Source organism: Arachis ipaensis, chromosome B4 (genome assembly GCF_059453495.1).
Source record: "Arachis ipaensis isolate K30076 ecotype BB chromosome B4, ASM5945349v1, whole genome shotgun sequence".
NCBI classification, from domain to species: domain Eukaryota; kingdom Viridiplantae; phylum Streptophyta; class Magnoliopsida; order Fabales; family Fabaceae; genus Arachis; species Arachis ipaensis.
The window spans coordinates 140,269,493-140,287,375 of record NC_142439.1 but is presented as its reverse complement, the minus strand read 5'-3'; the positions used below and the strand labels follow the sequence as shown (position 1 = coordinate 140,287,375).

At 31.1% G+C, this 17,883-nt stretch overlaps 2 protein-coding genes across 2 annotated transcripts; both read right to left on the bottom strand.

The window, feature by feature from the left end:
* Window positions 1-3,217: 3,217 nt before the first annotated feature.
* LOC107637219 (uncharacterized) lies at window positions 3,218-7,670 on the bottom strand. Its single transcript, XM_021122622.1, has 4 exons — window positions 7,490-7,670; window positions 4,514-4,893; window positions 4,166-4,393; window positions 3,218-4,048 (listed from the first exon to the last, which is right to left on the bottom strand). Exons 1-4 carry the CDS (start codon window positions 7,668-7,670, stop codon window positions 3,218-3,220), a joined length of 1,620 nt encoding a protein of 539 aa, XP_020978281.1.
* A 6,438-nt stretch (window positions 7,671-14,108) lies between these two features.
* LOC107637218 (flavanone 3-dioxygenase 3-like) lies at window positions 14,109-17,415 on the bottom strand. Its single transcript, XM_016340654.3, has 3 exons — window positions 17,149-17,415; window positions 15,155-15,402; window positions 14,109-14,688 (listed from the first exon to the last, which is right to left on the bottom strand). The coding sequence occupies exons 1-3, from the start codon at window positions 17,395-17,397 to the stop codon at window positions 14,109-14,111; spliced, it is 1,077 nt and encodes a 358-aa protein (XP_016196140.1). The 5' UTR covers window positions 17,398-17,415.
* Window positions 17,416-17,883: the final 468 nt, after the last annotated feature.

Below are 17,883 nucleotides of genomic sequence, written 5' to 3'. Positions count from 1 at the left end.
TTTTTTCAGGTTCTACATGAAGTTGATGGGGAGAAAGTGATAAAGAGAGATAACTTTTATAAAATGCTTATTACCCAAGGCGTAGGACTGGCTATTTAAATAGTCTCCTAAAAAAGTAAATGTGCCATTTTTTCGTCTTATATAAAATATTTACTTTGAATAATTTAAATAGGTTTTTGCTTGTAAAATATTTACTGTCCAAACACATGACTCTATTACTTGTTTTCTCTTGCTGTCATTTGGAAACTAAGTAGCTATACACTTGTCATGTACAGAAGTTATACACTTGTCAAACAAAGAAACATGCACTAGTTGCTTATTATATATTAACTAGTGTATCCCCGCGCGATACGCGGATGGTGCTACACAGTATATTTTATCTTTTTCTACATATATACAGCTATGTTTAATAAAATTAATATTAAATTATAGTGCAAAACTTAATAATTATTTTGGGATATAATAATATTAGATAAATTTTATGTGATTTGCCTATTGCGTAAAAAAATGTGTGACGTGATATTACACATAATAATTTAATTAAACATAAAAATTTATTAATGATTAATTATTCCTACTTACAATTTTATATACATGTTTATTGTTACTAAAGATTTAATAACATTTTAATGACTATTTATTTATTAATTTCGTATGCCATTTGTTTCATAAGAATTTTGTTTGAATAATATGCTTAAAATGAATACTCATTTTAAAATCTTAGTTCTTAAAATGTTGTTGGAAGGATTTAATTAATGGATATGGATATTAAAATATTAATGCTTGTTTAGTTGTGCAAGATGGATATAAATTTTGTATAGAAGGTAAAAACGCTTCCTTATAAAGAAGTTCAACTTTTTGGCTAGCCAAAAAAGAGTAACACTGGGCCCATTACATGTGAATTTATGGAGATATTATTATATATTAATTTTGAATTGGCTGAACCCAATTTATGGAGATATTATTATATATTAATTTTGAATTGACTGAACCCACCTACTTCATTTACTCATGACCGTTGGCTCATAAAAAGGTTCATTTTTCTTCATCTAAGTGGCAAGGGAAACGCCAAAAAAATGGAAAAGTTTTTTCATGATCATTTTTCAACTACTTCTAAATAGCTTCATATGTTACTCATGGGAATCTCTTAGAATGCATTGGTTACAGCCGCATACACATGCAGGTAAGGTAATCTGATGAATATGTATACATGTTTATATTTGTTTTCCTTCGAAGTTTGAAACAGTAAAATATGTAATTAACAATTGTTGGTTGGTTTGTGAAATGAGCAGGTGACGAAGTGAAATCATATTGTAATGGAATAATCACTGAATGAAAATGACAATAATTTCTTTATTACTTGACTGGCTCCTTGTATAGAGTAGTATGTACAAACCTCTCGCTCAATTTATTTATTGAGCACAGTAACGGTTGAGCTCGTAGAGGTGGATCTTGGTTTTGATTTATTTTATTTTTTCATTGTAATTAGGAAACAAAAAACTGTGAGAACTGTACATTTTCTCCATGGAGATCGGTAACCACCAAGTTTGGGTAATAACATAATCATCGCATATCTTTCCCTTTCTACCAATGTTAATTTTATATTTTGTTAAAACAGAGTTAGATAATTGATTTAAGTTGTTGTTTTGTCTTGCAGTTCTTACAAATTGGTGCTTGGTTGTGATCCGGATCTGGAAAATTCCTTTAATGATGAAATTGTTGATGATGGGTGTGATATAATATCTTTAATTATAAGTGGTCTACTCAAAGGTATGAGACTTCTTCCATGCTTTAGTTACTTGATTAGTCATTCATGTTTAACCAAAAATATCATGATATCCAACTACGTTGTATGCAAAATGTTAAATGAAGGTTAATACTTATCACATGGAAATGAAATTGGGTGGATACAAAGTTGATTAGAGATGTTAATTATGTTTATATATAATTGGTTTACATGAAGAATTAGTAGAATCTTTTACAGTTTGTAGTTGTTCCATTAGTTGAAATATCACAAAGAAGGTTTATGTTACAAATGAATTCTATGTTGGGAAAGGGTTGCTCAATTAGAACTAAATATATCATAATAATTAAATTATGCTAATTAAATGCATGTTTAATCTGGTCTAAAAATAATCTGAAAAAAAAGTTGTCATGTAATATGTAGTGGTTTAGACTTCTCTAGTCTTCTTATTTTAGATTGTAAGAGTAATTGACCATTTTCGAAGAAATATGACTGATAAAAATGTGTATTTTTTAACTGGTGTATGAAAAATATTTTCTCTTATAAAAGGAAAGGCATAAATAATAGAAATTCATAATGAAAATACAAATCTCCTTGCGAAATCAGAAACAAAACACTGAATTGGCACCAAAAGTGTGAATGCTATAAATTTTTTAATAGAAAATGTGGGCTATAATAGGAGAAATAATCCTAACATGTGTTGTGGCTTTTGGCTAGCAACTTCCGTTTCAAAATAAAATATTAAACTGAGTTTAAAGAAAACCCGAATGTCCCATTGAGAAATAGATATTTTGAAAGTTAATCTTTACCTGAAAATCAATGGGATTGTCTTATCTGGTAGCAATACATGAAGAGTACAATTTGTAAATAAGTTTTGTTCCCCGATTGGCTTATAATTAAAATTGAGTCGCTTTTTGAAATGATAGCTTTTTTCATACTGTATGGCCAAACATTAAAACAAATGTGCTATCATAGATTCTCCAAAAATAATTAGGCAATATAATCCGTAAGATATGGGTTATAAATTAAAAAAAGCTAAATATTGTAAATTGCCTATTGCATATAAACTTGAATGAGTAGATAAGAACATGTACCTAACACATTGTGCATCATCTTATAAATTACCTTGTACGTGTAATCATTGCTGGAGCACTTTGATGATTCAGACTGGATCCTTATTTGAAATAAAGTTGTACAACTGTCTGCTTGAAAAAATGAATGGACTTCAATGAGTGTTTAAATGAAGCATTTACAATCCTAAAAAGCTAGAGTTAATTCATGAGAGTTAGGGTTAAAATTTTCAATCTTCTAAACAATAAGTTGTTGCGTAAAAGTAATTTACAGAATAAACAAAAAATTTCAATATAGTTTGATTAATCGCGAAACTTAAAAAATGGCATTAAAACATGCAAAAGTTGTAAATATACATGTATACTGGGTTAGTTTTACCTCTGTGTCTTATGTGAAATAACTCTAGCTTAAATTCCTAAACACCTCCTTGTATACCACATTATCTGTTTTCCTCTTCTCATGTTCATCATGACAAATCAGAATCTTGAGACCTCTCCTATGAGTGACCCTTGAAAGTGCAACATAAAGTTGGCCATGCGTAAAAACATGTTTTTTTAGAATCAACCCTACGTTTGACAATGATTGACCTTGGCTCTTGTTGATTGACATTGCATAGGATACCATTATTGGAAACTGTCTGCGTTGAAATTTGAATGGTATTCTATGATCGGATGGAGTGAGGGTCATCCGTGGTATGAATACCTTATCACCGTTCCCACTGCCTAAAAAGCTTCTTGCTTCAATGATGTGTCTTCCGAGTTTAGAAACTACCAACCGTGTCCCATTACATAGTCCAGCTGAGTGGTCTATGTTCCTTAGTAACATTATCGGGGTCCCTACTTTTAATGTTAATTCATGGTTGGGAACACCTGAACATCTAATGCTATTTAGAAACTCGGGTGTATGAACTGATGCCAATAAGTCATTGTGCGCTTCTGATTGACATGCGGTGTCTGAACTATAATAAGTTTTAGATTCTTCACTGTTCAAACTCATCATGAAGCTATTGATTTCATCAACCATATGTAGAGTTGGTGCAAGTATAGCTCTTTCCTTCAAATGTGATACACAATTTACCCCTAGAAACAATTCCGGGTATGTTGCCTTGCAGATGGATACTATAGGGTCATCCCATTGATCAATGAGAATATCATCAGGAATTCCTATCTTGTCTATCCCATCAATAGGATCACCACACCGACCATCTCCAATTGACAAAATCCAATCATCAAACTATTTTAACTCATTATTCCTTTCATCAAGAGTGTCCGCCCGCAACCGCATGTTCTGTGTTAGTGACAACAACTTGCAACTATCCCAAATATATGAAGAATTGATTGTTGCATTGACAATATCTTGCCTGCTGCCCTTGGGTATGACAGGTAATATTTGTCGAAAATCCCCGCCAAATACAACAGTCTTGCCTCCAAAAGGTTGTTGAAGACTATTAGCATTCTTGAACCTTAAGATGTCTCTCATTGTTCTATCAAGTGCTTCGATACAAAGTCTGTTGACCATTGGAGCTTCGTCCCATATAATAAGCTTACATCGAATTATCAACTCTGCCAAAGGGCTGTTCTGATTAATGTTACATCATGAAAACTCGTCAAGGTTAATAGGGATTGCAAAACGCGAGTGTGCTGTCCTTCCACCAGGGAGCAAGAGAGATGCTATCCCACTCGAAGCAACTATCAAGACAATTTGACCTTTAGATCTAATTGCAGCAGCTAATGTTTTCCAAACAAATGTCTTCCCTGTACTGCCATATCCATATAGAAAAAACACACCACCATCACCACTGTTGACAGCTGCTAATATTTGTTTATACACTCTCTTCTGCTCATCTGTTAGCTTTTGTAATAAATCTGCATGTTCCACTACCAATTGTCGCCTATCATAACGAAGCTCATCACAAATAAGCCTATTGACACCATTGGACATCAACTGTTGATAACACATGTCCATGTTAGAGAATGGCATAGAAGGGGTGTCTCTTAGGCTCTTATTGTATCCCTTTAATAAGTTCTCAATTTCAATAAGAGTCAAGTCTCTTGTTTCTGTCTCTGTCAGATGTAAATCTGAGGTATTAAAATAAAATTTCATTAGTCACACATATAAATGTTAAATATCAAATTTAATATTCAAATTCTAATTTTTGATAAATAACAAATATAAAAAGGCAATTGATAAGAATGTAAAATTACTTATTACATATATGGCCATGTAAAAACTAAAGATTTGAATAACTGTGCTCCCATGGTAATTCTAATTGGCTTAATGTGGGTTTAAAATCTACATATACTGAGATATAAAAAATCAAACATATAACAATCTTATACTGAAAATCATACCTTATATATAAGTCTAATTCATATATGTGGAACTGCTATGAATATATGTATTTGTTATAAATCATTTGAAATTATGAGGCTAACTATATTCATACTATTATATTAGTGTACCATCCCACTCTAGTTCCAAAGCGATACTTCATGCATCAGTGTAACCAATCAACGACAATTTTATATAGATGTATATAATAATAGTTTTTTTTCCATGTGTTTCAAATAAGATATTAGTGTTCTCATCCACACTTATATATCAATATAAGTTTTTGAAAATATATATCGATTGCAAACTTGGACACATAATACAGAGGTGTAGAATGAAAATTGGTTTACTCCATGCTAATTAGATTGTATTTGACCAACATGCTATTACCTCAATTCAGTGTGTCATGTGCTTATAATCCGTGTTCTATGGCTGATATTTTGCTAAATCTATTCTTATACAGCAAATCTGATCGCAACAATGGAAAGGATACAATTTTTTTACTAAAGTGATGCAATCAATGATGGGTATTGAGAAGGAAGTGACATCATATAATTCTGCAGTTACACTAACAAAAGGTATGAAAAAAACACATGCTTCTTTATAAAACTACACGACATTTTTTGAATGCTATAATGAATTTGACATGCTTTTAAGGGAGACACCTGTTAATGGGAATAATGTCACTTTCTATTTATTTTAGTACAAATATGGTCATAAACAAAGTTTTACCCTAAATAATAAAACCTATATTTGAATGTTACCAAATTTAGTTTAGAACATCACCTAGATTGAGTCATTATACTAATCCTTTATATGGTGTTAATTACAAATTTCATTAGATGCGAAAACTAATATTAAACCATTGTACCAAAAATACTAAATTTTTTCATAATATTAAAGAAAATGAACCAATAAACTAATAAAGTTTGTGGTAGTCAATAATTACCTTGATTGTCAAGTATCCTCCTTTGTTTATGTAGGATATCATCCGAAAGTAATTTTCATGTGTTTTCCCATACATGTTCCGGTCTAGTTATAGTGTTTGAAAACAACAGTGTTGCAAGCAGTTTCCTGAGATATTGACCCGACCCCAGATACTTGCTTCCTCAATAGTATTTCTATTGTGCATCAATTCACTGAATGTATTATTCATTGTGTTATGCAGAGAGAAAACTCCTCTGCATTATATATCTCACAAACTAGGAACAAATACAATCAAACTAATTGTCTAACCACTCCTAACCATTTCTGTTATTGGAGTTCAACTCCTCTGTCCTATCATCCCCCCCCCCCAACAAACTTAAGGGTACTCTTGAAGTGACCTTAAATTTGTTTTTGAAGCGTGTAAAGGCTGATAAGGAGAGGGGTTTAGTGTATATATCAGCAACTTGATCTGTGCCTGGGATATGATGTGTAATTTTTGCTGGTTCACTCTCTCCCTAACAAAATGCAGTCTGAGTTCGAAATGTTTGCTTCCATGATGAAGAATTGGATTGTGAGATAATTGAACTGCACTTGCATTGTCAAAATATATAACTGCAGTGGTTGGAATGTTGTATTGAAGTTCAGATAACAAATTTTGGAGCCAAACAATTTCTGAAGTAGTGTCTGATAAGGCTCTAAACTCTGCTTTAGCACTTGATTTATTAACATAGTGTTGTTTCTTGCTGGACCATGCAATCAAATTATCTCCTATGTAAACCAAGGTTGTGAAAACCGAACCGGTCAATGAACCGGTGAGACAACTGGTTCACTGGTTCAATGGTTCGACCGGGATTCAACCGGTTTAATTAAATATTAAATAAAATTATTAAAAATTTAATATATAATTTTAAATATTTATATTCAATAATTTCTAAGTCAAAAAATTTTAATATGAAAATAATTTTAGAGTTATACTTCAACATGAGACTAAAAAATATTATACCTCAAAATTTGATATTAGTAATTTTCTTAAAAAATTTATTAATAAGGTTTGGTTGACTAATGTATACTAGTTAAACACGGACAAAATTACAACTGCACAATTATAAGAACTCATAACAATGAACCAAAAATTAGAGAGATAATCATGGTGGATACAATTTGTTCTTAATGCATAATATAATTTTTTTTCTACAATGAAACCAGAAGCACTAATAATTTTTTCCTCCCCTGATTGGTTAGCTACTAAGCTCTAAACATGTTAAGAAACCAAACTAGTGAACCTCTAATACAGCAGCTTTAGGAATGTAACAATATAATCGGCAACAACAGCAGATCCCAGGTAATAGAATGTGGTGGTGTACTAGTGTCCTCATTGACAATTTGGAATACACCAATTTCAACTTCTAGATGGACCTTCTTCTTCCCAAGCTTCTGTTCTAACATTAACCCGTTCACCAATAAAGTGAATATATTTCCACTTGAGCCCATATCGTTTTGTAACCAATTTACTCTTTTCTTCTTGGCCAAGTTTTCTAAAGGCATTTGCCACTCGTCTGACCGTATCTTCATCAGGTTTTACCTGCAACTCCTCCATGTCTGCAAAATATCTAACTTACAAACATGATAGCTCCATGTCAAAGCATAGAAGAATTAACCTTATAATTGCTGAACAGCTTGCATCAAGGTATAGTAAGATTGATAGTACAATAAAAATATACCTCAATCATCTTTTTTGGCAAATGATGATGATCATATAATGTGACCATTCTAGAAAACAATCTCTTTGAGACAGAACATGTGTGAGCATGTACAATCATATTCCACAATGCCATGATTGATTGAATTGGGTGAGAAATTTGTCATGGCTAAAGAAGCTGATCCGAATCCAAAATTCTGAAATCCAAATTACAAATTACATACAAAATCCAAAATCCAAAATCCAACCTTTAGAATGATTAATTCATATAATTCAGAATTCAAATCAGGAATACAGACTAATTAATTCATATAATTAACTCTTTGTGATTGCTCCATCTTCAATATACAACAAAAAAAAACTAAAATCAGCAAAATAATCAACAAACTCCACCATAAAACTAAAATCAGCAAACTCTACAATAAAATCAAGAAACTTCACAGCAAAATTATGAACAAATTAACTCAGTAAACTTCACGGTAAAACTAAAATCAGCAAACTCCACAATAAAATCAACAAACTCCACAGAAAATTATGAACAAGAGGAAGGGTAGTACTTACCGGCGGCAAAGAGGAAGGGGAGTGACGGCGGCGACAGAAGAGACGGCGACACCGGCGAATACAGAGAAAGAGCTCGAACAGAGGAGAGGAGATGCGGTGGCTGTGGGGCCTGTGGGGCTGTGGTGGCTACGGGGCTGCAGGGATGCAGTGACTGTGGAGGTTGCGGTGGCTGTGGAGGTTGCGGTGGCTGCGGGTTCTGGGGCTGGGGGGCTACGCCACTAGGGTTCTTTTCTTTGTCTTTCTTTGAATTTTCAGAGAGAAGAGATGAGTGGGACTGGGGGCTAGGGGGACTGGGCATCGGGTAGCTATTTAGGTGTTTTTTTTTTACCTAAAGGGCTCAAAACGGCACCGTTTTGGAGGGAATAATTAAACCAAAAAACCGCTAAAAAACCGAACAGTTCTCCCGATTAATCGCCGGTTCGACCGATTTTTTCACCGATTTTTTGTTAGACAGTTTCTGACTTTACCCGGACCGGCTAGGTAACCGGTTCCCGGTTATTCCGGTTGAACCGGCCGGTCCAGTTCAATTTTCAGAACCATGATGTAAACACAATAACCAGAAGTGGAGCATCTGTCATCCATATCCGAAGCCCAATCTGCATCTTAAAAAGCAAAAATTCTCAAGTTAGTGCAGGGGTGAAACAAAAGGCCTTGGTGAATAGTTCCAACTAAGTATATCAAAATTCGGTTAACAGCCCTCCAATGAGTTTCAACAGGGTTATGCATATATTGTGCTACTTTATTTACTGAATAGAAGATCTTAGGTCCAGTGAGGGTGCAATATTAGAGAGCACCAACTACAGCCCTATAGTGTGTAGGATCAGAAAAGAAAGCAACACCACCTTTTGTTAATTTTTCTGATGTAATCATGGGAGTGGGACTGGCTTGGCATTAAGCATGCTAGTTTTGTCAAGTAAATCATAGATGTATTTGGTTTGGCATAAATGGTATGCACTTGAATCAAGCTGTTTAGCTTCGATTCCTAAAAAATAACTAAAAGTGCATAAGCTTTTTTGATGGTTTCCTAAAGCTACTAACCTGGCCTTATATCGGAGGACAGAACCATTTAGACTTCGCTTAATAGCAAACACCCATTTTGAGCCAATTACAAGAGAGTTAGATGGTGTAGGAACCAATTGCCATGTGTGATTCTTATCTAAGGCATCAATTTCAGCTTGCATTACAGCTTTCCAGTGAGAAAGTTCAATGGCTTGCTTAGCAGAAAAGGGTACAGTTTGAAGAAAGTTAGAATCTGAATTAAATGTAGATAACTTAGTGTGCAAAATTCTAGGCTTTGAAGCACCAGATTTTGACCGAATCAGCATAGGATGTTGATTAGAAGAAGTTTGGGGGGAAGGGTAAGTGTATCTCAATTCCTGAGATGGGAATTGAAGGAGAATCAGTATGAGATGTTGAAGGATTAGTTGTATTAGAAGGAATTAAATTGTTGTGAGTAGGTACAGATGCTGAATTATTAGAAGAGGGAGGATTAGATACACTATTAGGTTTGAGAAATCCACTAGAAGTAGCATTGGTATTAGGAGTAGTAAAAGAAGAAGAGTGATTAGTATTGCTTGCTGAAAGAGTAATAAGAGGAATAGATAATGCAGTATGTGAAAATTGTGTAGAAGATGCAGGAAAGTGAGAATTAGAATTAGGAAATATAGAACATGTCTTGTGATGATTATCTTTCCTGATTTTGTAAGGCATTTTATAGCCCTTGTGATTGGAAGCATAATCTATAAACACAGAAAGTTGGGATCTATAATCTAGTTTGGTAGTGTTATAAGGTCTCATATAGGAATAACAAGCACAACCATAAACTCTGGAATACGTTTGTATAACATCTCATAAGGTGATTTATTTGAAAGAATAGAAGAAGGAAGTCTGTTTATTAGAAACGTGGCAGACGAGAAAGCATCATCCCAATGCTTGATTGGTATGGATGCCTTTGCAAGCATAGCAAGACCAACCTCAACTATATGTCTACATATCCGGTGCATGAATCAGATTTCTCAAGATAAAATATTTATTATTGTCAAGAGAGATGAGATAACTATAACCAATGTGTTCAATTTTAGTTCCAGAACCATTACCTAAAAGAACTTAAACTCACTTGCAGTAAGAAGGTTATGTTGGTCAGGAGTAATGGAAATTGAGCTTGGATCTGGTGATTGAATCTGTGAAAGCAGGTTAATGCAGTGTGTCCATAGCGGCCACAAACTTGACATTCAACACGAGCAGTTTGTTGGGAAGAGAAGCGACCTCTACCTTGACCCAATAGTATGAAGTGTGAGTTGCTTCCAGGTTCGGAATGACTTATTGTCAAGCTTATCAAAAATGGATGGAGTAACAAAGGTTAATGATGGAGGTGTGGTGGGAGTAAGGATGATTTGTGCCATGGATCTTGTTAAGCTCTGATACCATCAAAAAAATCTTGATTCTACCTAAAGAAGATGATGAAAGGCTTTGAAAGAATATATGTGTATTCAATTCTACTGTGCATTAATTCACTGAATGTATTATTCACTGTGTTATGTAGAGAGAAAATTCCTTTGCATTATATATCTCACAAACTAGGAACAAATACGACCAAACTAATTGTCTAACCACTCTTAATCATTTGAAAAAGTATAGGGAGCCAATAGAATAACTATTCAATAATTTTTTTTTTGTAATGCAAATTGTCTCTTCCTATCAGTTTATATTAGATATTTGGAACAAGTGATTTTGTCACAAAATCCAAAGCCTTTCTTAAATCCCACAATTCTCATTAACCAACATTATTGGTGTTATGATTTTGACTGTTAATATATAAATTATTTAAAATTTTTAATTAAAATATAATTTATATAATTGTATACGTAATTAAATTCAAAACAAGTAGTTTAATCAATAGTTCATTACTAATTAGTTAAATCGTTAATTCAAAAACCCATGCTTTAACTTAGTCAATTATTAATTTGATTTTTGATAATTATGATAATGACACTAAGACCCGCATCATGTATAGAGAACTAAATTAATTATACTATATAGTATAAATTTAAAAGTATTATATTATTTAAGAATTAATTAGATAATATATGTAAATTAATGTTAAACTTAAAAATTTATTTGTAAAAAATATTTATAATTTGTATATAATTTAATATAATTATTCAAAAAAAAAGTATACAATAATAACAACAAAAATCTTGTGAGATTGATCTCTTTCTTAAATATTGATTTATGTGTGTTTTCTAATACTTTTTATATAATAGAAAACTTTCTTATATACTTTATCATTGATAGGACAGACGAGTTGAACTCCAATAATTCTCAAGTAAAAGTCTATTTTAAGTTTGTTTGATTATTATATAGGTTTTTTTTTTTTTTTTACTTGCTTACATAAAATTCTGATACCCAACCACGAATCTAGGTGAGAAGGAGAAATGAGTTAATATTCAATTTGACTCCTAAAATTTAAAGTTGGATTTAATTTGGTCTTTTAATTTTCAAAGGACTCAAATTGGGCCTCAGAATTTATGATCGCAACTCACATTAACCCTTAAATAAATTCTTTTGAAAAATGAGCTTAAAATATAATGACTTTTATTAATATTAACTTTTAAATAAGTTATTTTGAGTTTGGAGAGTTATTATAGAAGTCCTTGTTTTAAAGTTGTGCATTAAATAAGAGTGATAAAATAGCTTTTGAAAATAGGAGAAGTCACATTTTTTAACTTCTTCAAAAACTCTTAAATAACTTTTTGAAAAGTTAAAAGTTTATCTAAAAAATTATACCAAACACATTAATGTAACTTTCTATAAGTCAAAAGTTGAAAAAAAGTAGCTTTTTAGTGTTTTCCAAACGGACCCTTAGTACATTAACTTGTGATTTGGATTCTTCACCCAAATTCCATATGATCGATAAAGATTTATTAGAGTTCTAGAAGCTTGATTGTTACTCTCAAGAGCCGCAAAAATTTCAAATTAAACTTATTATTATTATCTTTGTGAGGATGTTAGAAAGCCAATCAAACTTCTAGGAGGTCTAGTAGATCTTAGTCACATGAAATTTAGGGGAGAAGTCCAAATCACATAAAATTTAGGAACCAATCACTCATCTTAAAAGTTTAAGCAACATGAATAATTATATCTCTAATAAATTTGATTAGTGAGTAATCAGATCAAATTGATTCATGTTTAATAAAAAAAATGGGTAATGCTAGGGAGACCAAAAAAACAGCGAGAACTTACCTTATTTAGCATTCATTAATTGTCGCAACAATTAATAAATGCTAAATAAGACAAGTTATGACTGTTTTTGGCTGATTTTCTTTGGTTACCAAATATTTTCGTAAAAAAATATATTAAAACTAATTAAAATGTAATTGAATTGGTTTAGATTAGATTTATGAGAATTTTTTTAACTCAAAATCTAACCGATCTAATCCAATTTTAAAATAAGAATTGATTTTGTTTGAGTAATCGAATACCTAATTGAAATAAAAAATTATAGATAAAATACCAAGAAATGCTATAAATATTTAAAATAAAAATTAAAACTACAAATTATCATTATAAATAAATACGATAACAAATTAATATTAAAGATGAATACTATAAATTATATTTTTTAATTTACTATATAGAGCAATTGAGTTGGATAGATTTTTGCAATATTAAATTCTCTTGATACCTGATCCAAATAAAATCTGGTCTAATTGTTAATGTTACAAGTGTGAGGTGTATGAAATTAGTCTCGCATTGAAAGAAACAAGAAATAGTGAGGAGTTTATAAGATGAGAGACCCATTAACTTATTACCTTAAAGTTTTGAGTTCGATGTGATGTCTTCTCATTTTATGTTTTTTCGCTTGATTCCTCCCGAAGTCTTTACAGTTGGCCCAACACTAATTAAGTAATTATATAATCAGATTATCTAGCCTAGTTCAATTATGATAATTATGACCAATATTATGTTTTTAACTTTATTATACTTTTATTTTAATTTTTCTTCTTAATACCAAACATTAAAACTAAAATATGATATGAAATTCAATAATTGTTCAGTGCTTTTGATATTTTTTCTTTTTTCAGTAATTCTTTAATTAATAACAAATTTTTAAATAAAATTTTGATATACGGTAGATTAATATTTGGCCAACTGAATTGAGAGATACAACAGGAAATAATAAAAATAATGATAGTTATATCAATGCGTCACAGTGACTGGGACTTGCACAAATAATGCTATTAGAATATATAAGAATATCTCATGTAAATTAGGAAAGCGAAATAAGACCAAAAAAAAAAAAAAGCTATGCATGGTGACAATGCAAGAAGAAGGAAAATAGTACATGCGTATTCAATTTGCACCGATTCAAGTTTTCTTTAAAAGACTTGATGGTGTCACCTTGAAGTCTTCGATTGACAAAGAACCTTATCTTTTATTGCTTTATAATTATTTCACTTACATATATATACCAACTATGTTTAGTACTGAAATCCTTAAACAAACAATTAGGTAAGGTGCATGGATATGTTCCTATTTATATAATCAAACAGCTTCTGGATTAGCTCTTTGAAAAAACCTTGCATCTATCTTAAAAGTATATTTGCAAGTTCAGATATATTTTAGAAGGAGAAATAATGAAAGGATAGAAAAACTTATTAAGTGATTTGAATGTATTTTAATTACTCTTCAAATCCTTTCATTATCTCCAAAATCTGAAATCACAAACAAACTCAAAAAAAAGAACATACATACCAAAATCTATATATGGTTTAATTATTTCATGATCTTCAAAGTGTCTAGGAACCTTTCTTTTGTAATATCATTGTTGGAAATGAAATGAAGAAACTCACTGAAGCTGAATTCATTGTAACACTTTGGTAATTGATGATGATCATCATCAACAAGCTCTTTTGCTGGCCCTATCTTCTTGTCCATTGCAAAACTATGAAGACTCACAATTGAAAACCTCTTCTTATCCACATTCACTGTTGCTCGGTGAATCACACTCTTGTAAACTCCATTGCTCAATACTTCCATTTGATCACCCAATTGCACTACTAGGCCACCTTCAACTAAAGGAACTGCTTCCCAATTATTGTTTTTGTTCTTGAATTCGAGCCCGGATCGAGTTTGGAGTAGAACAGTTATTGATCCATAATCGGAATGAGGGTGGATCCCTAGGGTTAGTTCGGGTTCAGGGCATGCTGGGTAGCAATTCACAGCTAGGAGTTGAGATCCACCATTAACTTCTTCTTCAAGGTAGCTAGGGTTTAACCCTAGGCTCTCAAAAATCATCTCCATTAGCTTGTTTTGAAGACCTTGCACTGCCTCAGCATAATTTCCCATGTTCTTCCTATTACCAATTATAGTTGATTGAATTATTTTTTTTCTTAAAAATTTGATAAAATATTTAATATAACATAGAAATATTTTATGAATGAACCTTTTTATTATTGGTTCATATATAGAACACTAAATTCACTAGAAAAAATAGAGTATAATGAAAAAGAGAAGATAGAAAAGGAAAATGATAACAATAGATCCTAAATGTTTTTTATAAATGTAGTAGCTGGTTTATAAGAAATAAAAATAGAGAAAGTCTAGAAGCCCAACAACTTTTGTGTTTTGTGGCCAGCACTTAACCATTAAAAGAAAAGTGAGTGATCTTCCACCATTGGATGTAATCTCACACCATTAAAAATACTATTGATGGCCAATTGATGGTTATAAAACACAAAAAATTACTGATCCCTAGCATTTCTCATAAAAATATTCAAATTTTTTTATATTAGCAGAAAAAAAAATAGTTTTTTAAATACCTATAACTTGGTGGATTTGAAGGCCACAAATGAAGCCAATCCGATAGGGGATGAGAATAATGTTTGATGAAATCTCTCCAACAAAAAACTTCATCCCTAGCATGATTAAGGCTTGTTCCATATCTTACAGGCTTATGAACATCATCAGAAAACAAACACATCTTTTCCTCATGAGGGAGGTTGAAGAACTCCTCTGCAGCTTTTAGGGCTTCATTTATTGTTGATTGATCAATTCCATGGTTAATGACCTACACAACATAATAATCATAAGTTTTGCGAAGAGAATTATTATTCATAATTGAATTTAATAGTAACAATATTAATAATATCTAATGTATTGTATTTGGTTCATGCATGAAGAAAAGCCATATACATGTATAGGAAGAATTAAGAATAATAATGACATGAGTACAATTCCATTCTAAGGGGGGAAAAAATTGCTTGTTTTTTTTTTGTAGCTAGTTGCTGTTATACATAAGGAAGGAAAGTACATTTGATATTTTGTAACAAGCTATGAATGATTCATTTATAAGCAAGCAGCCAAAGACAGTGTATCTTAAATTGCGGTATGGGAAATGGAAGTAAAGTATATATCTCTGGAAGTCAAGATCAAAGTTGCTATTATTATGAGTGTGTTCAGCCACTTGACATATAAATTTATGTTGTGATTACTTAAGACAATTGTTTAATTTTATATTATTATTATTATTATTATTATTATTATTATTATTATTATTATTTTGGTGTCTATGTTGTCGCTTTGAAAAGGGGTATGTCATCTGTGTACATACCTATTCAAAGTCTTTAAGGGCTGTATATACATACATGCAACCATCAGAAATACATACAACTTGCATAATAATATTTTCACTTTAAATAAAATATTATTGGTAATAATAAGTTTTGAGGAGTACTAGGGAGCAGTAACTTTTGTGATTTGTAGCCATCAAATAGTCATCAATGATGATTTTAATGGTGTGAGATTGATGTGAGATTTCATCCAATGATTCACTTTTTTTTTGTTAGTTACATACTAGCCAGAATTTGAAAAAGTTGCTGGCCCCTACACTTTTCCATAAGTTTTAACTAATTGATCATTTCTAACTAATAATGTGCCTAATTGCAATTAAAAATAAAAAAATGAGTACATCATCATTGTTTAAATAATATATAGTTATCCAAATATATTAAGTATTTAGAGAGTGATAATTATTATTATTATTGTTATATTATTATACACTAATAATGTGTTTTATATTGTCATTAAATTAAATATTTTCAGTTATAAAATTGTTAAAATTAAATAAAAAGTCAATTGATATTAACCAAAAAAAAGTTGATTACTTAACGTTACTATTTCATTAATGCTGTAATAGCTAATTAACAATGTAATTTTTTTTACACCAGGAGAGTGTAAAAAAATTTTACACTTAAAAGAGTGTAAAAATGAAATCCACTTATACTAAATCTTAATGTATAATAAACCATATTTTTTAATTTGTAACGGTACCCAATTATCGACAATCATGTACAAGCTAACGTGAACTCGAATATATAATAATGAAATAGTCTACAAAATCTATATTTGTATTTGCATACATGTATTTTTCTAACAAAATTATTAAACTACTCTTCTACTTTAATCCATGACAATAATAAAAAAATTTCGTGGTCCACAATCCTAATTCACTCAATCAATAACAATTAATAAAAATTTTTTTATCTTTTCTTTTTCTATTATTCCACAATTTTATTAAAGAAGAAAAAAAAAACGTGTAGTAGGAGAAGCGCGTTGTGAACAAATTCGTGAGAATGAGTGACATTGAAGCAGTTGCATCCTCAAGAGAGGAGCAGAGGATATAATAGACTAAGGTAGAAGAGTAGTTTAATAAAAATTAAATGATATACAAAATTGAATAATTGAGCATTGTGCTATATATATATATATATATATATATATATATATATATATATATATATATATATATAAATACCTGAAAGAAACCAAACTCCTTGCAAGCATTTCTGATTTCGTTGATAATTTGATATCTACGAGATTGATCATGAAAATCAGACAAGTCTATTATAGGGAGAGGAAGAACATGTTCATCATGATGAATGATGTTTGGGCGTTGTGAAGGGGGTAGAACATAGCGTTGAGGAATAGAAGACACTCCTTGTTGGTCAAGATTCATAGCACTAGTAAAAGAGGAAGCACCACTACTCTTTGCTTGATTATCCATGTATCTTTCTTTCTTTTTTTGTAAAATGAATTCGATTGAGATATTGAACTATGATGACTAGCTGACCTTATACATGTACTATTTATAAGCATCTATTGTATCATTGATTATCCATACATTTATCCTCTCTATCCATAGTTCCTATATGTTGTTCACTTACATTGTATATGCAAAGCGAAACAAGACAGAGAATTACTTTCCGTGAAAAAGGAGGTATTTGACGAAGAAAAATTTGAATAAAACGTCACATAGCTAGATCCAAAAGAATAATGTTATTTATATACATATACAAGCTTAATTTTGACAGCTTTATATACTCTTACATGTATGCACTTTTTTATTTTTAATATTGGATTAATAATGGTATTTTTTTAAATTGTGATCTATTATAGTATTTTTCTAAAATATAGGATAATTTAATGTATAGAGTATCGTCCGATTTTTAAGAGACACAGAAATCGGACCGTCTGATTTTCAGGTACACAA

What these genes read in the sequence shown, in the direction of transcription:
- LOC107637219 (XM_021122622.1), bottom strand. Translation starts at nt 7,670, where the DNA reads ATGGAGGAGTTGCAGGTAAAACCTGATGAAGATACGGTCAGACGAGTG. An exon ending in AGAAGCTTGGGAAGAAGAAG is followed by an intron (nt 4,894 to 7,489) that starts GTCCATCTAGAA and finishes TTAATACCTCAG; the next exon opens with ATTTACATCTGACAGAGACA. An exon ending in TTAGATCTAAAGGTCAAATT is followed by an intron (nt 4,394 to 4,513) that starts GTCTTGATAGTT and finishes AACATTAATCAG; the next exon opens with AACAGCCCTTTGGCAGAGTT.
- LOC107637218 (XM_016340654.3), bottom strand. Translation starts at nt 17,397, where the DNA reads ATGGATAATCAAGCAAAGAGTAGTGGTGCTTCCTCTTTTACTAGTGCT. An exon ending in AGGAGTTTGGTTTCTTTCAG is followed by an intron (nt 15,403 to 17,148) that starts GTATTTATATAT and finishes TATGTTGTGTAG; the next exon opens with GTCATTAACCATGGAATTGA. An exon ending in TCAAATCCACCAAGTTATAG is followed by an intron (nt 14,689 to 15,154) that starts GTATTTAAAAAA and finishes AATTGGTAATAG; the next exon opens with GAAGAACATGGGAAATTATG.